The 24,555-nt window shown below is 41.6% G+C and overlaps 1 protein-coding gene across 1 annotated transcript in view; it reads right to left on the bottom strand.

Annotated features, from left to right (window-relative positions):
- Positions 1 to 209: 209 nt before the first annotated feature.
- sh3yl1 (SH3 and SYLF domain containing 1) overlaps positions 210 to 24,555 on the bottom strand; it is a 40,498-nt gene continuing 16,152 nt past the window's right edge. The window contains exons 5-10 of the mRNA XM_067368266.1: positions 24,090 to 24,202; positions 15,371 to 15,499; positions 15,086 to 15,236; positions 13,392 to 13,464; positions 13,113 to 13,175; positions 210 to 1,286 (exon numbers count right to left, since the gene is read on the bottom strand). Coding sequence (XP_067224367.1) covers positions 1,093 to 1,286; positions 13,113 to 13,175; positions 13,392 to 13,464; positions 15,086 to 15,236; positions 15,371 to 15,499; positions 24,090 to 24,202 — 723 coding nt within the window. The 3' untranslated portion in view covers positions 210 to 1,092. The remainder of the gene's footprint in view (positions 1,287 to 13,112; positions 13,176 to 13,391; positions 13,465 to 15,085; positions 15,237 to 15,370; positions 15,500 to 24,089; positions 24,203 to 24,555) is intronic.

The following is a 24,555-nucleotide window of genomic DNA, read 5'->3' as shown; positions in this document are numbered from 1 at the left end:
ATTAATATTTTTAACTATACATATTTGTATATACAGTACAATGATCTATGTATAGCTCTGAGGCAAAATTACATGTAGGTATAGCATGTAACTGAACATTCAGTTGTTTTTCCTTCCAGGTGTAAAATAATTTTCATGTTGCCGTTATAAAACATAATTTGCTTATTTATAGCTTGTATGACACCTTGTGGGCAAGGAGCCCTCCTTTGTGTAAGCAAATGAAACCGCCATTCATTATGTAATATATAAATATGCAATATTTTTATAACTTATAGTATAACTCATTTATCTTACAAAAGGGAATTCTGTTTAACACCAGCACCACAGACAAATTAATATGAAGTTAATTTAGGAAATTATCTTTATTAGAACTCATATACATTTATAGACATTTAAAAATCAATAGGAAAACAATCATTCATGTTTGATTAACAGTTGTGCAAAATGCAATAAATTAGATTAAAGCACAGAGAGCAAACACTTCCTTAAAATAAAACTATTTTTTAAAGTAACAGATCAAGTCAGATAGAACGTTTTGTGTTTATAGTTCATTATAGTTCATTAAGGCATCTCTATAGTTTTCATAACCAGTTTTAAATCTTATCATGTGTAACAACTGTTCAGTGTTTTTCAGAGAGAAAAAAATGGCACAACATACAATTGTGTGTTACTGTGTTTTTGCCGATGACAAACCAATGTGCTATCATATTCTAAATACCTGGAGCAACTGCACTTAAATAGCACAATGTCACTTTTTATGCATTTCAGTCATAATTATTGTCTGCATAAAAAAAACATGCATTTCTAAAGTATAGCATAATTTAAAAAATAAATCTGTAAAATAGAAACTCTTTACCCACAAACCAATAACCAAATGGAACAAAATAAATAAAAAATATTTTACCAATGGCCGGAAGACTGAAAAAACACACCTTTTCATCCCTTCATACAACCCTTGAGGGGGAACACCTAGTGCTTCTAAAAATATACACCATCATAAATGTCATTTCAAACTGTGCAAAAGAAAAGGACCCTTCAATACCAGATATCGTTTGTCATCAAATTGAGCTTTTTTTGCCATCTTAAGTACCTTCAGCTATAGGACACAAAATTGGCTGGGAAGATCCCAACCTGCCCTCTTAGTTCTCCCTCCCACCAGTCGTACTGGGAATCAGTTTTGGTGATAACAGTGATGCGGTCTCCTGCAGCAAAGCTCAGATCCCCGGGCTGCTGGCCAGTGAACGGATGCACAGCTGTGACCACTAGAGCACCGCCTGATGCTTGATCTAGTACACAATCAGAGGAAAGGTCATCATTAGGCTGAAAACACATTTTAGTTAATGCAGGATTTTAAAATTCTAATTCTACTAATCAGTGTAAAGGTAATTTATTAAAGCATGATGATATACCAAATGATTCTGAAATTCCTCATTATTAAAGACCAAACATTTTGTAAAACATATTCATGAACAAACAAGCAAATAAATACATACATAAAAACACTAAATTAAAAGCTAAAATTAAATAAAAACCCGATTCCAAAAAAAGTTGGGATACTGTACAAATTGTGAATAAAAAAGGAATCCAATCATTTACAAATCTCATAAACTTATATTTTATTCACAATAGAATATAGATAACATATCAAATGTTGAAAGTGAGACATTTTGAAATGTCATGCCACATATTGGCCCATTTTGGATTCTATGAGAGCTACACATTCCAAAAAAGTTGAGACGGGTAGCAATAAGAGGCCGGAAAAGGGCGTAGCAAGGGCATAGATTTGGTTTCAACATTGGGGGGGTTGAGCGTTGGTATGCTGCCTGTTATTTTTTTTAATAAAAAAATAAATAAATCTGTTTTATGTGTAGTGTTATTGGATAATTTATTTCTTCTTTATCTATCTATCTATCTATTATAACTTTATGGAATTTATCTATAACCAAATTCTAACATAACGGAGTGATTCTAAAAAGAAAGAAATTATGTTAAATATTGAAACCGCCAGTAGGTGGCAGCGATTCGACGTTTTAATGAGTGTGCCATTTATATCGTTCATTCAAGCCAATTCGTTCAAAAGTCAGATTAATTTAAGGAAGAAAAACACTGATGTGAATACTTTTGTCACTGATGAGACACTATTGAAAAATGAAGTAACGAAACAGACAGCTGTTTTGGTAACTGGTTACAGTTACACTGATAGTTATGGCTAAATTGCAATGGATCAGCTAGCTAAAATATATGTGGAGTGTGCTTTGCTATTACAATGTTTTCATACTTCCTTCTGTTCAAAGAGGGATGTTAAAAAGAATAAAGCATGTACTGAGAAGTTTAATATAGTTGGCTGGGCAGCGGTTCTCTTCTTTTTTTGGTGCTTCCCGTGCTCTCCATTCAAACAGTAGAGCTCCACTCGCGCTGTTTTGGTAAAAATGTGACGCGCATTGGTTGGGCTTTACCAATCGGTTCAATGGAAGGGGGGTACTTTTTTGACTAATTTATTATGACAAACTCATATTAGATTAGAAACAAAATTATTGTTACAAAATAAATGAATTATACATATGTTAGTATAGATCTACTGTGATTTTCATGTTGAAATATTGGGGGGATTGTAACTGATGGATTTGAATATTGGGGGGGTTACCTCCCCCCCAGCCCCCCGCAAACTACGCCCCTGGCATAAGGGTCAAGGCCGGAAAACCATACTAGATGCCCGTGATCTTCAGGCCCTTAGATGGCACTGCATCACATACAGGAATGCTACTGTAATGGAAATCACAACATGCACTCAGGAATACTTCCAGAAAACATTGTCGGTGAACACAATCCACTGTGCCATTCGCTGTTGCCGGCTAAAACTCTATAGGTCAAAAAAGAAGCCATATCTAAACATGATCAGCGCTCAGTTCAGAAGCCTGCATCTCTGATGGTATGGGGTTGCATGAGTGCGTGTGGCATGGGCAGCTTACACATCTAGAAAGGCACCATCAATGCTGAAAGGTATTTCCCAGTTCTAGAACAACATATGCTCCCATCCAGACGTCATCTTTTTCAGGGAAGACCTTGCATTTTCCAACATGACAATGCCAGACCACATACTGCATCAATTACAACATCATGGCTGTGTAGAAGAAGGATCTGGGTACTGAAATGGCCAGCCTGCAGTCCAGATCTTTCACCCATAGAAAACATTTGCCGCATCATAAAGAGGAAGATGCGACAAAGTAGACCTAAGACAGTTGAGCAACTAGAAGCCTGTATTAGACAAGAATGGGACAACATTCCTATTCCTAAACTTGAGCAACTTGTCTCCTCAGTCCCCAGACATTTGCAGACTGTTATAAAAAGAAGAGGGGATGCCACACAGTGGTAAACATGGCCTTGTCCCAACTTTTTTGAGATGTGTTGATGCCATGAAATGTAAAATCAACTTATTTTTCCCTTAAAATGATACATTTTCTCAGTTTAAACATTTGATATATCATCTATGTTGTATTGTGAATAAAATATTGAAATTTGAAACTTCCACATCATTGCATTCTGTTTTTATTCACAATTTGTACAGTGTCCCAACTTTTTTGGAATCGGGTTTGTATTTTGTAAGTTATTGCAGCTTTTTTAATTAAAACAAATCAGCATGAAGGCAATTTAAAGCATAATAATATGATTCCCAAACGGGGATTCCTTATTATTAAATACAATAAAATATTTTGTAAAATATATTACGGATTAACATAAAATTAAAAAATTAAATAAAACTTTAAAAAAAGTTCTACTGTGGTATTTACATGTACCGGTATGTGTTCTCACATTTATATTATAAATACATTTTTGCATTTGTAATTCTACTGTTGAAATCATTTTAAATTCATTTTAAATTTATCCTGAATGGTATTTCAGCACTGCTTTGGAACAATATGTATCATGAAAAGGGCTACATAAATAAATTGAAATAAACAGTATGATGCATTTAATATGCTTTTCCTTATTTAAATCAGTTTGCTAAATGATTAAATGTAAATGTATAAATCTTGCACATGCTTAGAGTGACATTATATTAACATGATCAAGAATAAATATGTATGATATTAAAAACTTGCATATTATGCTGTATACATTTGTAATAGCAAATGGTAAACACTAGAGAGCAGCATGTGTTCTCTTAAAACAGTTTACCCCACCTCAGCTCAGTGAATTGGCACTTTCTCTCACACACACACTTTAAACACCACACAACTTTCCAGCTCTTACATGGTGGTTGCGCAGCTCAATATTAACATCTTTAGATAGGATCTGTCAGCCAGGGGCAAAACCCCTTTCTTTATCTGTCTATCAACACGTAAAGATATAAACAACTGTGCCATCATTTCTGCTGTCAGGTTAACAAACATGTAAACCTTCAATTACTGAAACTCTAGTGATTTAACACATCAAGCTGGAATAAATGAAAGATTTACAGTCGGGGTTACTCCTTCCTTTAGAGGTCTTTTGGAAAACAATATATTTTTAACCAAAACACTTTACTCTTGATGCCTGGTTAAACATTGTGTCCAAATGACGACCAGTGAAATTTGGATTAGTGACCAAGAAATCTTAGCAGAATCTTCAAGTCGGCATGAAATGAAAATTCACCCTATTTTATAGACGCACGTTATTGTGAACTGTTAATTCATGCATGTTTAATTTTTATCATTTATCTCGTCATTTGTAATCTTCCAGTGGACTTCTCTCTGGTGACATATGCCAAAACTCTCCAATGTCCATTGTTCCCATAAACCCTGCCCCTTTCTTACAAATCGGCTGCAAGTTTGCATTAAGATCTGCCTCTATCCAATCAGCAACCTATGGATAGAACCAAGTCCTTTTTTTACTTTACAATAATCCGTTTCACTCGGATGTCACAATACGGAAGAATTTGGCTACTTTAGTATCAGATATTAACAACCTTTACTCTCTACTTGACTATGTTTTTTAATAGGGTGAATTCAGGTTGATTGGGACACTTCTCCCCAGTCATGTCAATGGCAAAAAGTATATGTACTCTTTACTCCAATACATTTGTAATGAGTAATGCAATTACATTTTGCATGGCACCAAACTTTTTCTGCAGCAGTTTATTTCTGCTACAAAAGAAGTGATATTGCCATCAACAGGGCATTGAAGGTACTATATCTTGTGCATTTTGCCCTTACCACCCAAAATTGTGAACAAGGCTACAAGTGTGGGTATCTGCGGGTGTGCCGAAAGGTAGGGAGAAAGGTCATTATCATTGGTTGTGAAAGCTGTCTGTCAGGGTGTGGGGTAGGGGTTAGTTTCAGTTGTAGCAATTCACCTTTTGGCACACCTCCTTTCAGCACGCTCATTACTCCAACCTGCAGCTATCCTAGTCTTGAATGCGACCGCATTAACAAGTAGTTGTGAATCGAACAAGTGTTTCATATATGAGATTAGGACGTCCTGTAGTGCCTCATTGGTGATGAGGCTGAAACCAGTCCAGTGCAAGTAGGTTTTGAATATTTAATTTTAACATTAACATTATTTCATTTATCCGTTATAAACCTTTTTGAAGGATACTGGTTTACTAATGACCCTTTTGTAAACTGAGAACTTAAGTGTTTGTAGGCTGTTGTGTCAACCTTGATATATTGCAATCTTCAGGTGTTCAGTTTTAGATTGATTTTAAAAAATAAAGACGCAAATGCTCTCCAAACAAATCAACTGTTTCTTGTTTTTCATTGGCATGTCTCTTAGGTGTTGAACACTAGTGCATCCTTGAGCCTACATTCAGTATGGGTGAAATCCTTCAGTTCTGTTAAAATCAGATACTTTAAGACTTTTACTCAAGTTGTATTGGAACTGGTGACTTATAACTTGTAATGGAGTCATTTTCACTGTATAGTACTTAAACTGAAGCATGGATTTCAGGTACTCTTTACACCTCTGGTCATAACTTTAATTGTTTAACATTTTAGATAAACAATTAAAAAACTTCCTGCCAAAACTTCCTGCCTTATTTCTATGTTCAGAACAGAATCCCATTTCCAATGTGGTTTTAGACTCTTTTTCATTTATGAGTCATTATAAGCAGACTGGAGGATGCGAATTAGAGTACGAATGGGGGGAAACAGGTGGGGAGGGGTTTTCAGGAGTAAAGACATAAGAGAGAAGCAGGGAATTAGACCGAGGTAGAATGCGGTTTGATACTGTTGGCACCTGCTCTGAAATCTCCTGATTCCAAATAAACCTCGGGCATTGCCAAAAGCTTCAGTAGAGCCGTTTTTTTTTTTTTACACTTAACGCTTTTAACTTGTATCCTAAAAAAAACTGCATCCATTCAACATAATGTTCATTCCCGCTACCACAAGTGCAAGACATGACAAGCCGGGCGTAAGACAGCAAAACAATCCAGAGAGTTTCTTTAGATCTGGAAGGGCTGTGTATTTTGGCAGAGTGGTGACATTTGAGCTATGCGGTTTTCTACTTGCACACGCAATATCTGAAAAAGTGACAGCTCATGACATGGAGGAATGTCTGCCATTTCTCCTCTTTGTTGCTATAAATCTGCTATAAAAATTTATACAGTGACCAAATCCAATTTAGGTAAACATATGAAGACCTCAGATGCAAAGTGCCGTCTGAAATTTTCTTCTAAAATAAGCATTTTTATCAAGCATGTTCAGTTATTTCACTTTAATGGCAATTAATAGGTCCTTTTCATTGCTATTAAAGTGGAATTATTGAACCTAAACATATGAGCCTGATAAAAATGCTTATTTTAAAAGAAAATTTCAGACGGCACTTAAAGGTTTTTGCATCTGAAGTCTTCATATATAATCACTGGCACCTGGTTATAGTGGAATGCAAAAGAGCTGATTAACAAATGAAAACCAGGATACACTTTTCATTCCAAAGGAAAAGGGAAAGCGGGATTAATCAGAGAAACCAGTACAACAGCTGCTCAACGTGTCATTACACTCAACAAATCAAAACCTAATAAAACAGTTTCCCTTTATAGACAAAAGAGTCTTTAGAAATCAGGGTGGCTCTCTAACCACCTTTTCCTAAGGCCAGGGATCCATCTAAATGACTGTATTATTTACAGCTTTAAATGATCTTGAGGTTAAGGAGTGTTAATGAAACAGTGAGGAGTGAGAGTTTTCCAGGTCTCATTTTTCACAAATGATATCATGATAATTGGGGGGAGAGAAATGTCTGCCAGTAAAATAACAAGCAATGTGAACACACGCCCAGGGACTTTTTTTTCTTTTCAGTTTGTAACATTACAGATAAGCATCTCTTTGACTCATCTTCGAAAGACTTAGTCAGTTTTCATCATATGATGAAGTCTTTTTAGTAACACATCTGCAACTTCTATGAAAGTGGACAGAACACATATCAAATCAAAAGTCATTAAAAGTGTTTTCCCCGATATTAAATTTAGTGGGATATTTCATCCAAAATGTCTTTCTCAACATTACAAAAGTTCATTTCCGGGAAGTAGCTTGCACTCTAGCCAACCGCTATCAATATGCGAGAGAGTCCCGGAAGAGGTGGGATGTCTGAAACGTAATTTTTTTTTTCTTCATCGACACGACAGCCAGTAGCATAGTTCCTCAACAAACCGTCCATACCGGCGTGATGAATACGATCCTCAACTGGATGGAACTGAAATAAATACTTTGATTGTTGCGATCCTATCAGACTTATGATACGCAACCTGATTCGTAACAAAGCACTGTTCGCCAGAGGAGAACTGGCCCCCCAACTAAGCCTGGTTTCTCCCAAGGTTTTTTTTTTCCTCCATTTTAACACCTATTTGCCACTTGTTTGCCACCTGATGTCACCTGTTGGAGTTTGGGTTCCTTGCCACTGTCGCCTTTGGCTTGCTTAGTTGGGGACACTTGACATTTGACTTGGCATTTGATATTCAACAGTGCTTTGATCTGCCTGCATTGACACTATTCTTGAAGAGCTGCTGTGCAGCAAAAATTATGTACCAGTTATCAATGTAAAGCTGCTTTGACACAATCTGCATTGTAAAAAGCGCTATATAAATAAAGGTGACTTGACTTGACTTGTGTTTTTGTGTTCCACAGAAGAATGAAATCATAACCATAAACTGTAGAACAAGATGGACAGCGCGTCTCTCTGCCTTCCACTGCAAAAAATGAAGCCAAAATATCCCAGTTGACTAATGGTTGTTGCCAATTACGTCACTAAGAGCCTGAGTCTGCGCAGTAGTGATCCTGAGGTGGAGCCGCAGCATCAAGGTCCAGACCATACTTTATAGTTCATATTTTCAAAGTTCTTATTTAAAAAACTTATTGGGAAAATTAACACTTGAACATATGTCTGTGTGATAAGAACTACCTAAAGTGACAGAAACGATTTTCAAAAAAAAAATAATAATAATAATTATAATTGTAGCTTATAATTAGCTGAATCTCTTTATCCCTTTAATATGCAGAGACAACTTAGTACCCAGACAGCAACATAGTGTCGGCCCAGATCCGGCCCACATCTGGTACATGTGGATTACATGTGGACCAGATGTGGGCTGGATTTAGGCCGACACTATGTTGCTGTCAGGGTAAGTACACCATTTGTATGTTTATTCCACTGAAAAGTGTAAACACTGAGCATCTGAGGCACTTTCTAAACATCCCAACTAACTAGACAACAGCAACACTGGCTCAACCAATGGCAGGAGTTTAGGGCGGGGATATCAGGGATATGTTCAACCAATGGTAGAGAGTGGGAATATTTAGGAATCTATTCAAAAACAATAACTATTTTTGAATTTTATTTGGTGACAGTTCACTTTAACTGACACAACTGATCCATAGAAAAACACTTCTTTGCTTTGCATTGTTCTGTACGGTTTTGCTGTGGAAAAATAAAAGTTAACAAAATAAACGGGAGACATCTGTTGTCCTGATTTTGATGAAGTCATCCAGTGCCGTGCTTTGACATAAAACAGGCGTACCTGTCTACTTATTCTGAATTAAGCATTGACAACTGGCTGTTGAAAGACATGTCAAGTAGTTGGCTAACAGCATGTATTCCCTGTATTCATCTGGCTCTCTTACACATTATCCTCCTCTGGCCAAAAGATTGCTGTTGGCTAATGGTTTGGAGTCTTATGAAGCTGACAATCGAAACTCAACTCATCATTTAGTTTGCCAGGTATTTGTTGATTTAGAAATGACTGTTATCAACTAGTAGAATATTAACATGTAATTTGACAAAATCCAGTAATTAAACATCACAACAGGGAATTGGACTCCTATTCCCACCTGAAGGAGATGCGAACAATGAAACCTTGTCTACAGCAGTCTCTAACTGTCTGGATCATGCTGAGGCACGTGCACATTTCAAACAATTACCTTCATTTACACTTCTGAATCAACAGGGTTAAAAATAACTGAACAAATGCACCATAATAGCATCTAAATTAATTAAAGAGTAAACACAGGAAATGAGGGATATCAGCTAATCATTCTTAGGCTGATGTATGCATGAGAGAAGTGTCTATAATACTAAAATGTTGTTCTTTTAATCTAATTTTAGCAGAGTGGACTTGTGTGCATTTCGACAAGGAATTATTGTCTGAATTAATGTGCAACTAATTAAATTATCACTCATTTATGTAATTAAAAGGAATGTAAATGTACAGGCATCTTTTTTTTTAGTAGCAAAGGTGATATGTTTGACTGTTGGTATCCATGCATTCAAGAACGAATTTACTTGGGACAACAAACCCCATATCATTTATCTACGATCACAGAATGCATCTTTAGTTTATATTAGCCTTAGCACGCTTGATTGCCCTCTCTCATAACGTCATTCGCTCACATTAAATGAACTGCAGTTGCGCAAGTTAGGGACAACTGAAGCAAACACAACTTCTCTAAGAAATGTGCAATGTTCTGATGGCACTCTTGTGAAGGACCATGAAGGACCTAAGAGGACCCCTGACACAGTAACAAACACATACAGGTATACAAGCAGGTTTCCCTCCAGGTTGCTATGCTCACAATGACAGAAACACTAGTATACTTAAGTTTTAGCCCTCAATGGATCTGAATATTCAGCGCCACAACAAAAGATTTTATTCAGTGGGTTAGTTAGAATTTGTTGAAGCATCAAAAATACATTTTGGTCCAAAAATAACAAAAACTACGACTTTATTCAGCATTGTATTCTATTCCGGGTCTGTTGTCAATCCGCGTTCACGACTTCGCAGTGACTCTGCTGATGTAAGACGCTGCTGACGTGTTATCTGGTGCGCCCGAGCTTCGTTTACAAGAAGTGGGCGGTAATGCACCAAAACACTGGATGCCAACCACCGTAAAACAAGAAGAAGAAGCAGCAGCTTCATTTACAGTCTGAGGGAGATGCACGCTGTATTCAAGCTATTCTACTTTATTTTATTTTGGTATTGCTATATTTTTTTAAATGGCACGCAAGTGTGCATGTCGCAGATGTCCTAATCGCCAAAAACAACCACGGCGACGTAAAAGTGCATTACCAACGGTGACAGATTAAAGGATTCAATGGAATCAGTTCAATGGAATCCATTCAATGGAATCAATTCAATGGAATCAATTCCGGAAGAGAAGACAATGCTAAATAAAGTCGTAGTTTTTGTTATTTTTGGACCAAAATGTATTTTCAATGCTTCAACAAATTCTAACTAACACACTGATGTCACATGGACTACTTTGATGATGTTTTTATTACCTTTCTGGACATGGACAGTATACCGTACATACACTTTCAATGGAGGGACAGAAAGCTCTCGGACTAAATCTAAAATATCTTGAACTGTGTTCCGAAGATGAAAGGAGGTCTTACGGGTTTGGAACAACATGATGGTGAGTCATTAATGACATAATTTTCATTTTTGGGTGAACTAACCCTTTAATAGTTTATATGTGTTCCCTATACTGAAGTGTTACCAAAATATCAAACATGTTTGATATCCTCTGACTGGATGAAATCAAAGTTTTAAAAAGCTTATCCTGTGCTCATCCTACACTACATGAAATCTGTCTATGAATCTGTGAAATCGGTCAACTCCCACTGCCAAAAATCCTTCGGAAACTAGTGTCAAACTTGTAACAGACTGCAAATTAGAGCAAAAGTCACATTGTGTATTTCAGCCTTTAGACTGTTTGTGTAAGATTTTATCTGCCCTGATCAACTGAAAAGTACCCCAAACCCCTCTAAAACCAGCCAACAAACCATGCTAACAAGGCTGGAAGACAAACCAAGACCACAAAACCAACTTAGGCTTGTTTAAGATGCTTTTTCAGAAGGGTTATGAGCAATTTATTCTAATTAAAGGGTTAGTGCCCAAAAATGAAATTTCTGTCATTAGTTACTCACCCTGATGTCGTTCGACACCTTCGTTCATCTTCAGAACACAAGTTAAGATATTTTTCATGAAATCTGAGAGGTTTTTTATCTCCCATATAGAGCAATGTAATTACCATCATTAAATGTCCAGAAAAGTAGTAAAAACTTCATTAAAATAGTCAATGTGACTACAGTGGTTGAACCTTAATGTTATGAAGCGACAATAATATTTTTTTTGAGTGCAAAAACAAAACAAAAATAACTGTATTCAACAATATCTTCTCTCTGTCTGTATTTGCTGAATGTATTCTCGTCGCTTCATAACATTACGGTTCAACCACTGTAGTCACATTGACTATTTTAATGAAGTTTTTACTACTTTTCTGGAACTTGAATAACGGTAATTGCGTTGCTTTCTATGGGAGATAAAAAACCTTTCAGATTTCATCAAACATATCTTGTGTATGTGTGTTCAGAAGATGAACGAAGGTCTTATGGGTGTGGAACGACATGACGGTGATTAATGACAGAAATTTCATTTTGGGTGAACTAACCCTTTAACAGTTTAAAAAGACAAGTTACTGGTGAGTCGCATATAGCTGTTTTCTTAAGACTGTAGCCTTTGCTTCCTTTCGGTTGTCCTTTATGAGCAGAACACACTATAATCTCCATTGAGTGCTGTTGTTGGCTGTCCTGGACTTAAAATCACTGTGTTATGTTGTTGTTATAATGTGTTCATGATGAATCACTGCTGTCATTTATGCATGTGTACTAAAGATTGGCACGAGTACACGTCTGCGGTTTAGTTGGGAATAAAATGTACTGTTAGCAATAAAGTAGCCTTAAGGACTTGTGGTGACCTAAGACAACATCTTCTCCAAGTATGTCCTATTTAAAGGACAGGGAGGCTGCCAAATGTTTGTGATGCTCGGGTCTGTGTATGTGACAAAATCCATCAGTCCTGAATCTATTCACAAACACACACATCACATATTAGCAAGTGGTGTTTAAAACCTCTCCCCTCAAGGATGAAAATGTCATCTCACTGTGGGAAAGAATGCGTTTGCTGTGTAGCTGACTTGTGACATGGCAAAGAGCACAGAGGCCTTTACTGAATAAAGGAAGATGGGAAAACAGCCAGTCTACAGTTCATGGCTTCTTTAGGAATCTTCCCAGCCAGTCGGAGTGGCTTTCCTCGAAATGGGGCAGGCGAAGCCACTCCGTAGCGTGTTTTTTATCTAATCCCTATAATTCAACTTTAAACATGAGCCTTTAGGAACCTAATGAAAATAAATGAGAATGTTAGTGGAGTTGAATTGACGACAACACAAATCATCCTCCACAGGCTGAGCTGATTAATGAAAGGATCTCACACAGCACTGGGTTTTTTTTCTCGTGCATTTCTGCTATTTAATTAGCCGTTGCTAATCTAGCAGTTTTAATCCACTTTATAATTTATCAGTGTCAACTGAAATGCATAACCATATTGTCATCTTTATTCTCACAGGTATTTCTTGTTGTTTTAAAAAGTGTCTAATTAACCTCACTATTTACCATTTTCCACTTAAGAAGGGAAAAACTGTGTGGGAAACTTGTGTTAACAGAAATACACAAAACTTTTTGTTCTTGACAGAAACTTTTGAATTATATTTTCTTAGGCACTTACATAGTCCTCAAAATAAAATATATTACAATTAATAAAATAAAATGAAACAAAATAAAATAAAATACAATTTCTAAACAGCACTCACCTGAACTTTTGGTATCCCAGCTGTCTAAGCTCGGATAAAGAACTGGCTTCACAGATGCAGGAGCTGTAAAAATAAAATTTTCTATAGGTTATAGTTTTTAATCAACATAACCATAAAAGAGTCACTCAATCAGAGGCAAAGAGATAGCAACTATCCTTCAATTTTACAACAGCCCAAGGAAATATAGGAAAAAAGTTTTTTAGACCTGTGCGAGTTCACCATATTTCTACTCTGAAAGATGAAATGCATGCGGATCTGAGAGGTCACTCTGGGTCTTACCCTGTGTCCTGGGTGTGTAAGAGGAGGCAGCTCTCTGAGTGGGAGGCCTTGGTCTAGATGGTGCTGAACTCATCTGTGAAAACAGAGACACCCGAATATACATCAACAGGCTTGTCTCTCACCCAGTGAAATTGATAAACAGAGACTGCTTGGCACTGAAGCCATAAAAATCAATTAGTTTAAGTCTTTGAAAGGACAACTGGACCACTTTTTTTGTAAATTTGAATCAGTATGTAAGATCAGATTGCACCTTAAATATTAACTGGATTTAGGTATATAAGCAACTGAACATACACCGTATTTAAACAGTATGTTGTGCCATACACATACAAAACTTCTGATTTTTCTTCATTCCAACTTATAAAACTAAATAACAACATTACATACTCGTTACTATGACAAGGAATCCCTTGGGTTGTTTAGAACTGATTTCATGAGACCACTGTTTTTTTTTCCACATAACCCCAATGACCAAAATATACTGAAATATGAAGTGCCAAGTGGAAAGCCTATATTACTGTCATCTACAGTGTTTTATAGAAGTCTGATTTATAGTAGCCATCAAATGAAACTCACAATCACCATCTAATGTGTTGAAAGACTTTGTCAGAAGATTATACCTCTCATGCTTTATGTAGGTGTAATTTATTTATTTCTTCATTCCAAACTCTCAGAACTACTGCATACTTGTAAAGTGTACTTTAATGTTTGCCACTAGAGGGGATTCTGTGTGCACTGACTCAAATTAACAAAATGAAAATTTTTGTTCATTTGACTGGAAAGGGAAAAGAAAAAAAGAAAAAAAAAACTTGAGTCAAAGTCAGAGTGGAAAAAAGAGTGACTTTAAATCCCATCAAGTAAGAGAGATTAAAGTAACTTAACCCTCCAAATGAGTGATGTTGTCAGTCAATTTAATGTGATGTTTTAGCATGCAAAGAAAAATCACACGGGCAATTTAAACAGAGCTAAAGAGTAACTGGATGGGTGAGGAATATTTATTTTGTTGCTAATCTGATGATACAAATGAGAAGTGATTTCAACAGTGTGCTATTCAATTTCCCCCCCCCCAGTAAATCCCTTGCTATATTGCTGCACACTATAAATCTTAAAGAAAAAATGTTTGAATATGATATGACGTCAATAATTCTTCTAAATTTGATAAGACGTGTGGAATTTGTAACTAAACTCTCCTCTCTTTCAGCTGTAAAGTCATTCTAGTGATTCATCTAGTCTGAGTGAATCAGTTTGTTCAGACACAGTTAATGCAAATGATAAAAACTAAATAATAAATGATTCACAACCAATTCACAGTTTTGAGTCCCTGTCCTGCATTTAACATATTTAGTGACAGTGAAATATTTAGTTAAATGCTACTCCATCACTATTTTTTTGGTTTGTTTTGTTGTTTAAGTATTAACTATCACCCTGATAGCCCTGATTGTTCATACATTTAAAACTCTCAATGTCTTTTTACAGCTGATTAAACAAAAAAATCAGCAGATAGTTATATATTTTACATAATTTTATAATTACATATATTATATATTTATTGTCACCTGTATGTTGTAGCTTGTAGTCTAACGTACTATATACTTTTTCAAAAGAGTAGCAGCATTATATTTAAAATTATGAGTAGCTTGTCGCTTAGCATGCTTTAGTTTCAGCTTCAGCTTTAGTAGTGCACAGAAAGTAACCTTGCTTGAAGCTTGCATGTGTTTGTTCTGCCAGTCGGTGGTGTATTTCTCTGTGTAGTCCTGCAAAATGGTGTACAAATCATATGCTTCAGGTGGGGGTTCCACATCTCCATTGAGAATAGCAGAAGCACGGATGTCTTGGCCATAGAACCTACGTGAAAGTAAAGCACACATAAGATATTGAAACACAATGAAAACACAAAGTAGGTCAACATGTGAGGTAACATCAGTGCCTGAGGGCTTCAATACAACATTTAAACTCCTTAACCTATGACACGTTCTTACTTTCGGTTGGTTTCTTTGCGTTCGATGAGGTAAGAACCAACAAGAGACACTCCAGCGTAGAGACCACGAGATTTGCAGTACGAGTAGACAGCCGCTGTACTGCGAAACGCCACATCTGCCTCCAAATTCCTGCCAAATATGCTTAGTCAGATTTGTATATATGCAAGGACTATATGCTACAGTCAAAGCTCATAGTGGAATCGAATGGGAGGATGAAACTGCACTGAAGGTAATAATTACTGGGGTTTGTTGAGAGTACATGCTTACTCGGGTCATGTCTTAATAGGGTCTTTTTTTTCCTGTAATACTTTGCTTTTTTATGTTTTTAAACACTACCATTCAAAACATTGGGGTCTAATGTGTCTTTGCTGAATAAAAGTATTAATGTCTTTCGAAACTTGAAAGATTTTATTCACCCCAAACATTTTAAACAGTAGTGTGTCATAATTTAGTGTTTCATTACCACTTCAATCCTCTCTTTGACCCTTTGAAGCCCTTTCTTTCTCTTTTAGCATTAAAAGTAATTTTTAACCTTTGTATTGTTACAGTGTCAGTAGTATATGTAAATAAATAATGTTTACTTGTTATCCCCTGCATTTTGGCATAAAACACTGTGTTCAAGTCATCCAATTTGAAATGTTGACTACACTTTTCAGATTTTCCGTCACAGCATTCTCTCCATATTTATGATTCTTTGCAGCCTTTGACCACTGCCTACATCATGCTGGATTCTTGCCTGAAAACTGAAAGTAACTCACTCCAGCTAAATGTTTACTTTTTAAATTCTTGCAACCGAAAACAACACTAAAAAATGTTATACCTAAAAGTTTGCTAAGAAGTATTTCCTACTAAAGCAAGGCGGTATTTGACTCTGGTAAGCATATCCATAACAGACAGGAGTGGTCTTGGACAGCAACATGCCCAATGCATTATGGGTGTTGAAGTTTTCCTACCTATTCTAAGTGGTGCTCACTGCAGAGCCAAATGACGTCCAGCTCCACGTCATGGGTTGAGCTTGACCTAGTCCAGCTCTACCTCTGTGGATCTAATCGGTGGAGGGGTAGGGTTAGGGTGTTGTTGGACATTGTAGCTCCACCAATTATGTCCAAATTACATCCAGAGAGGGTGGAGCTGGACTTCACACTCCACCTATGGCTTTGCAGTGAGCAGCCTCTCACCTATTTGAAGACAACAGCCTTTTTTTCTTTTTATTTTCTCTAATCAGGCAGCACCAATTTCACAGTTTTTTTGAGGGGGGGTTTGTCAGCTATGAAGTACCCCTTTAAGACTTCTGTGTAAACACCCTCATGTGTTTAAATAGCAAAAGCACACTGCAGCAGTTAAAAAAAAAAACTTCACTCATTGCTAATTCTAACATTAGGAAACACTGGAAGGACGTGCAGAGCGGTAGGTGCTACACAGTGAAAAACAGCAGATTCTGTGTGTACATTTGGACAGTCATATATTAATGCTACAAGGTTTCGACATAAAAAAATGTTGGAATGGCTAAACTAGCTTTCACCAAACTAATCTTTACAGACCAAAGAGATGATTTTCAGTTCTGAAAGGTACAGTAACTTAAAACATTGTATTCCCCTTTAAAATATTTATAAAATATCCATATTTCACTAGCTGTGCACTAACTAAATAACTATGTTCTTAAAAGAGACCTTGATTTTGATGCAAACCTTGATTTTATTAAAATAATGAGATGTAACATTTACATAAAATATATCCTAGTAGGTGGTAAGAAGGTTCTATTCCAAAAATAACTCATTTCAAAAGAACACATGGACCCTGCAGTCATTGCTGCCAAACCAAATCCAAACCTGATCTAATCTCAGCCAAAAAAAAAAAAAAAAATTAGATCCACATTAAGTGTTAGTTTTCAAAGCTACTGTAGTGCAGCAGGCACCCATTCAGTACTATATTGCTTGCAGCTCTATTCTGGAGAGATCCATAAACAACAATTAAAGCAGTGAGAACAAAAAAGGACTTTCCAAACAAGCATGAACACAGCAGAATCCGTCAATAAAGATAAAATCACTGATTCACCTTAGAACAATGCAGCTGTCATTTAAACTAGCACCACTGAATGGCTCCTAATGTACAGTATGGATACCCTTTATTATCTATAATTCTCACAGTATTTTCCGCACAGGTTCATGCTTGTCAAATTACGAATGACTGTGTTGCGTATGAAAGCTTAAGCTGGCAGCTCACAACTGTATACATTTTTTGTATAAACATGTCATCAGAGAAAATTAGTCCCTTGTGAAATGATAAAAATAGATGCTTTTATATTTTGTTGATTTTTTTTTTTTTTTTTGCAACTTTCAGCAAGAGCTTTTTCTTCATTGCTATGCATAAATGCACTAAAACAACAGTTCAAAAACATTAGACAGTGTATTTATACCATCAGAGAAATGCTGTCAAAGCTCTCCATTGCCTATGTAAACATTTTAAAAACACTTGTTCTCTAAACAAATGGGCTTCAACACTTGATTTTTCAAATTAATAAAACGCAATGCAACTCACAAATGTACAAGGCCTGAACAATCCTTTTCTCATTCCTGTCCACATTTCTTTGGCAGCATTTTCAGTAACATAAAAAAAATCATAACATCAATTGCCTAACATAAATCAAACCTTTCTTCCTTAAGCCATAACCTTTGATTTTAACCAGAAGTCAGCCAAGTGACACAGATGCATCCAGATAAAAAATAAAACACTTTAGTAATAAAAGTGTCATTTCAGTTACGACACTGATACTTAACAGTGGACATTTGCTCAAAGAACCCAAGTTCCCTTTCGATACTTCACTCGTACTGCGTATGGGGAAAGGTCTCCCTTTTTCCCCGCTGCTGAAGCCTTTTTCAATAACGCAGTGTAACTGCACCGTCATTGGTTCACTCATAGACAAGTTGTTGAACCAATGGCGGCGCGGCATAGCTGCGCGGCCTATGGCGACAAAGCGCGCGAATATTCCCGCCGAAATGGGCGGGGTATAGGGCTATATAAGCAGGCGTTTCGCCATAGGATTTCAGTGTTTTCTCCTTCAGCGACGACATCTACTTCTCTTCGCTGATCTCCGCCTGAAGCCGAAGAAGCTCGCCGCCTTCTGCTCTCGCCGCCGTCTGAAGAGGCTCCCGCAGCGGACTCGCCTGGACTCGCCGGTGGAAGAAAGCGCCGGCGCCCTCGCGGACTGCAGCTTCTAGCGCCGTCGCCGAGCCGCCGCCTCCCGCTTCCCGCTTCCGGCCGCTTCCTGTGCGTCCCCTGCCGCCATCCGGCGCGCCGCCTGAGAGCTTCATCCGCGGCTTAAACGCCGCCTAAAAGAGCGATTTCCAGCGGTTTTCACCGCTTTAAGAGCTTCCGCGGCCCTCGCCGCTCTAAAAGAGCCACCCAATTGCCGTTTTCCACGGCAGCGGCGTCTCACGATGCCCCGCCACTCATGTGGTACTTGCAGGGCCCCCCTGCACGACGACGATGGACACAGCGAGTGTGTCGCTTGCCTGGGCAAGCCCCACGCAGACGGCGCGCTCGCTGGAGACTCATGCCCGCACTGCGAGTGTATGAGTCTCGCTTCCCTGCGCTCGCGGGTCGCCTTCTTCACTGAGGGCGATCTCGCCGCCGCGCCCTCCCGTCTCCTTCCTCCCGCGGTCCGGCGAGGAAAAGACAGCGGGGTAGAGCGACTCAGCGCCAGGAGTTGAGCGAGCTCACGCCGGCCCAGCCCCCGCGTGCCTCGCCCTCTCCTCCCAGGGAACTCTCTCCAGTTCTGTTCTCTCGCCCTGAGCAGCGTCCCTCCGCAGAAGCGAGTGACCTCGTCTCATTCGGGGAACAGACGACGAACAAGACGACTCCATGTCTCTTGCGGCTTCCGAAGCGGAAGGATGGGCTGGCGAGCCGGAAGACCCCGCTCCACCGCCTCCCTTGGAACCCATCGAGCATGGCCAGGGCATGGATGCCGAGCTCTTCCGCATCCTGTCTAGAGCCGTTGAAGAGCTGGACCTCGAGTGGGCCCCTCCAGAGGAGCCGTCCCGCAGCCGCCTGGACGAATGGTTTCTGCCAGGCCGCCGCCAAGCACCTCGCCAGCGTTCAGCGCCCTTCTTTCCTGAGGTCCACGAAGAGCTGACGAAGTCGTGGCGCGCTCCTTACTCTGCCCGCCTCCACACTACGCACCGCTCCGCCCTCACCGCCGTCGACGGCGCCGAGGAGAAGGGATACGAGCGCTTGCCACCCCTAGATGAAGCGGTGGCTGCTCACCTCTGTCCTCCCGCGGCTGTGGGTTGGAAGACGAAGAGGGCCCTTCCTTCCAAGCCCTGTCGGACCACCTCTACTCTGGCTGGACGGGCTTACACCTCGGCGGGCCAAGCTGCCTCTGCGCTCCACACCATGGCCATATTTCAAGCATTCCAGGCCAAACTCCTCCGCTCTCTGGATGAGTCTGGAATCGACGCGCCAGCCTTCAAAGATCTCCGCAGCGCCACGGATCTTGCCCTGCGAGCTACGAAGGCTACGGCCCAGGCCATCGGTCGTTCCATGGCCAGCCTGGTCGTGTTGGAGCGCCACCTGTGGCTCAACCTAACGGAGATCAAAGACCTAGACAAGACGGCCTCTTCTTAGACGCCCCTGTCTCGCCTTCTGGTCTCTTCGGGCCTGCAGTGGATGGCTTCACTGAGCGCTTTACTGCCGCGCAGAAATCGTCTCAGGCTATGAGGCATTTCTTGCCTAAGCGCTCCAGCTCCGCTTCTGCGTCTAGCCGCCCCAGGACTGCGCCGGCTCAGCAGAACAAACCAGCCCCACCTGCAACACAGGCAGCGCCGCCCCAGGAGCATCGCCAGCGCTCGCGCCCTGCGAAGCGCCCTCCCTTCCCGAGGCGCCAGGGACCCCGGCCCAGGATTGTGCTGGACCCGGTGCCTCCGAAGTCGTCCTGATTCGTCGGACAGGAAGAGGATGGGGGACCGTCCCGTTACGACCGGACCACCCCAAAAGCTCCCACGGGTAATTCCCCTCCGCCTCGTTTATTTCCGGGCGTGGGAAACATACTCCAAGTGACAGCTGGGCCCACACCTGTTGCGCCCACTCCAAACGCCGTTTTCACGGCGGACAAATTTTTACCTCATCACAAAAAGAGCAAATTTCCTCTTCCACCCCTCGCGGTGTACGACCCTCTCAACGGCGGTCTGTCACCCAACATTATTCAACCCCTAGCCACTCGGGCCGAGGCCTGGCAGGCCATCCCCGATGTGTCAGAATGGGTCATGGGGATCGTAAACCAGGGCTACTCGCTCCAGTTTGCACGACGGCCCCCCCGCTTCGCCGGGGTGCTTCAAACATCGGTCAATCCGGACGACGCTCATGTCCTCCGGGCTGAAGTCATGTCGTTGCTGGAAAAAGGAGCTGTGGAAATGGTTCCTCCGTCAGAGAGCGAGACAGGCTTTTACAGCCGCTACTTTCTGGTCCCCAAAAAGGATGGCGGTCTCAGACCCATCCTAGACCTCAGGCTTTTGAATCACTCCCTCATGAGACGGAAGTTCAAAATGCTGACGCTGAAGCAGATCCTCGCGCACATTTGCCCCGAGGACTGGTTCTGCTCGCTGGACCTGAAGGATGCGTATTTTCACATCCAGATAGCCCCCGTCACAGACGATTCTTGAGATTCGCATACGAAGGGGTGGCATACCAATATACGGTCCTGCCCTTCGGGCTGTCTCTGGCTCCCCGCACTTTCACCAAGTGCATGGACGCGGCGCTTTCCCCTCTGAGACAGATGGGAATCCGGGTTCTGAATTACCTCGACGACTGGCTCATCTTAGCCCGTTCGCGAGACGAGCTGGAACGCCACAGATCCGTGCTCCTCAGCCATCTACAATGCCTGGGTCTCAGGGTCAACTTAGCCAAGAGCTCGCTATGCCCCACTCAACGAATTTCGTTTCTGGGAGCAGTTTTCGACTCGGTCCGTATGACGGCAGTAGTCTCGCCAGAGCGCGCCCTGGCAATTCAGCAGCTCACGGCATCTGTCACGAACAAAGCCTATCTCCCTCTGAAGTTTTTCCAGAGGCTGCTAGGGCTGATGGCTTCCGCCTCCCCGGTGCTGCAGCTAGGCCTTCTTCGGATGCGGCCTCTTCAGTACTGGTTGAAGTTCCGGGTTCCTCCCAGCGCATGGCGGCACGGCCGCCTATGTCTCAAGGTCAATCGGGCCTGTCTTCTAGCCCTGAAACCTTGGATGGATCCAGTATGGTTCCAACGCGGAGTCCCTTACAGGCGGTCTCACGGAGGACGGTGCTCTCAACAGACGCCTCCAACTTGGGCTGGGGCGCTGTGTGCGAGGGCAGACCGGCCTTCGGCTCGTGGAGCCACGAGGAAAGCCATCTACACATCAACTGTCTAGAGATGCTAGCAGTGATGAAAGCCCTTCAGTTCTTTCAGGCTTACTTGACGGGACGTCATGTTCTAGTTCGGTCAGACAGTATGACGGTGGTGTCATACCTGAACCACCAAGGCGGTCTTTCGTCCAGCCGCTTATGCGCTCTGGCGAAACGACTGCTGGAATGGGCTCTTCCGAGGCTTCAGTCGCTCAGAGCGACTCATGTTCCTGGCAGGAACAATCTGGGTGCGGACATGTTGTCACGGAGCAACATCCCTCCGACGAGTGGATGCTCCACCCCCAAGTGGTCCTCACGATCTGGGAGTTCTTCGGGAAGGCAGAGGTAGACCTCTTCGCCTCAGAAGACAACTCTCATTGCCCAACATTTTTCTCGAAGGAAGTAGATGCTCTGGCCCACACATGGCCCAGCACGCTCCTTTATGCTTTCCCTCCGATCGCACTGATCCCCCAGGTCATCAGGCGTATCAGAGAAGACCAGCACAGAGTCCTTCTGGTGGCCCCGCTCTGGAGGAACCAGGTTTGGTCCTCAGAGCTATTCAGGCTCTCTCTAAGAGCCCCGTGGCCGATTCCCCTGAGACGGGACCTCCTCTCTCAGGCAAACAGAACAATCTGGCACCCACAGCCGCAGCTCTGGGCTCTGCACCTCTGGTCCCTCGATGGGAGCCGACTAGCCTCCCCGAGGACGTCCTAAATACCATTTCTCAGGCTAGAGCCCCATCTACGAGGCGCCTCTACGACCAGAAGTGGTCAGTCTTTGTTGATTGGTGTTCAACACGCAACATAGACCCTGTGGAGAGTGACGTATCTTCCATACTGTCTTTCCTCCAAGAACGCTTGGAAATGGGGCGCTCCCCTTCCACGCTTAAGGTTTACGTAGCAGCCATTGCAGCGTTCCACGCTCCTATTGCTGGCCAATCGGTGGGACGAAACGGGCTCGTGATCCGTTTTTTGAGAGGTGCTAGGCGTTTGAATCCTCCTCGCCCTCTCACTATTCCCTCCTGGGACCTCTCGTTGGTCCTCAGGGCCTTGAAAGGAGCCCCATTTGAACCAATGGGTTCAGCCGACCTCAGGCCCCTAACACTAAAAACCGCTCTGCTACTAGCACTAGCATCGGTAAAGCGTGTTGGCGATTTGCAGGCCCTCTCTGTGAACCCTGCATGCCTCGAATTCGGGCCTGGTGACTCTAAGGTCGTTCTGAAACCTAGGCATGGCTACGTCCCTAAAGTGCTCTCAACTCCGTTTAGAGCTCAGGTCATCTCGCTCTCTGCTCTTCCTCCCTCGGCGGACGAACCAGAGCTGCAGCTACTCTGCCCAGTCAGGGCATTGAGGACCTACATAGACCGATCACAGTCTTTCAGACTGTCGGATCAGCTCTTTGTTTGTTTTGGCGGCCGCACCAAAGGGTCTCCGGTCTCGAAACAACGCATTTCCCGTTGGATAGTGGATGCTATTAACCTGTGCTACTCCTCACTGGGCACTAATTGCCCCATAGGAGTCAGGGCCCACTCCACTAGAGGAATGGCTTCCTCGTGGGCTTGGTCCAACGGAGTTTCCATCCAAGACATCTGTGAGGCGGCCGGCTGGTCTTCGCCGTCCACCTTTGTCAGGTTCTATCACCTCGATGTCCCGACCTTACAAGCTCGGGTCCTGTCGGTGTGATTAGCGGCTTCCAACAGGTCCCGCTTCACGCCACCATAGGAAGTATCTTCCTTCAGTGTAACCATGGGTTCGGTTAGGCTTTGCCTCCGCTTGTCCTTTTTGCCCCCCTCTGGGTGGCCAAATGCAAGCTATATCGTTCCCAGCCGTGGCACGGCGTGGTTGAATTCGTTCCCCATACGCAGTACGAGTGAAGTATCGAAAGGGAACGTACTCGGTTACTAACGTAACCTCGGTTCCCTGAGATACGGAACGAGTACTGCGTCACTTGCCGTGCCACGAGGCTGCGGCTCAGGGTCGTCGCTTCAGTCGATTGACACTGAAATCCTATGGCGAAACGCCTGCTTATATAGCCCTATACCCCGCCCATTTCGGCGGGAATATTCGCGCGCTTTGTCGCCATAGGCCGCGCAGCTATGCCGCGCCGCCATTGGTTCAACAACTTGTCTATGAGTGAACCAATGACGGTGCAGTTACACTGCGTTATTGAAAAAGGCTTCAGCAGCGGGGAAAAAGGGAGACCTTTCCCCATACGCAGTACTCGTTCCGTATCTCAGGGAACCGAGGTTACGTTAGTAACCGAGTACGTTTCCAAACCTTCACTCTCCATTATTCCCTCTCTTCTGACCCCTGGCAACAGAATGGGGTACTACACTTTAAAATCAACTCACATACCTGCCAAGAGGCCCAACAGCAACAGTGCAGTTTCCTCCAAGTGTAAGATTGCCTCCTTTACTAAAAGCATCCACAGCTCTCCTCTGATTCAAGATGATGACAAAATCTGATGACTGAAGATGAAAAGAGACAGATGGACGGATGTCATGTTTTATGTGAAGCATTAGAGGGACAGTTTACCTAAAAATGACTTTTTTTTTCCTTCTCACAAGAAGAATTTTACTTACACTGAAACTAAATGGTGACCATGGGATGTCAAAGAAAGTCTTAATATAATTATTTTCCAGGTTTTTTATTTTTTTATTTAAAGGTGCCCTAGAACTTTTTAAAAAAGATGTAATATAAGTCTAAGGTGTCCCCTGAATGTGTCTGTGAAGTTTCAGCTCAAAATACCCCATAGATTTTTAAAAATTCATTTTTTAACTGCCTATTTTGGGGCATCATTAGAAAGGAGCCGATTCAGGGC

This window comes from Chanodichthys erythropterus, chromosome 18 (genome assembly GCF_024489055.1).
Source record: "Chanodichthys erythropterus isolate Z2021 chromosome 18, ASM2448905v1, whole genome shotgun sequence".
Classification (NCBI taxonomy): Eukaryota; Metazoa; Chordata; class Actinopteri; order Cypriniformes; family Xenocyprididae; genus Chanodichthys; species Chanodichthys erythropterus.
The sequence above is the reverse complement of the archived record's forward strand: the minus strand, read 5'-3'. Positions and strand labels throughout refer to the sequence as shown.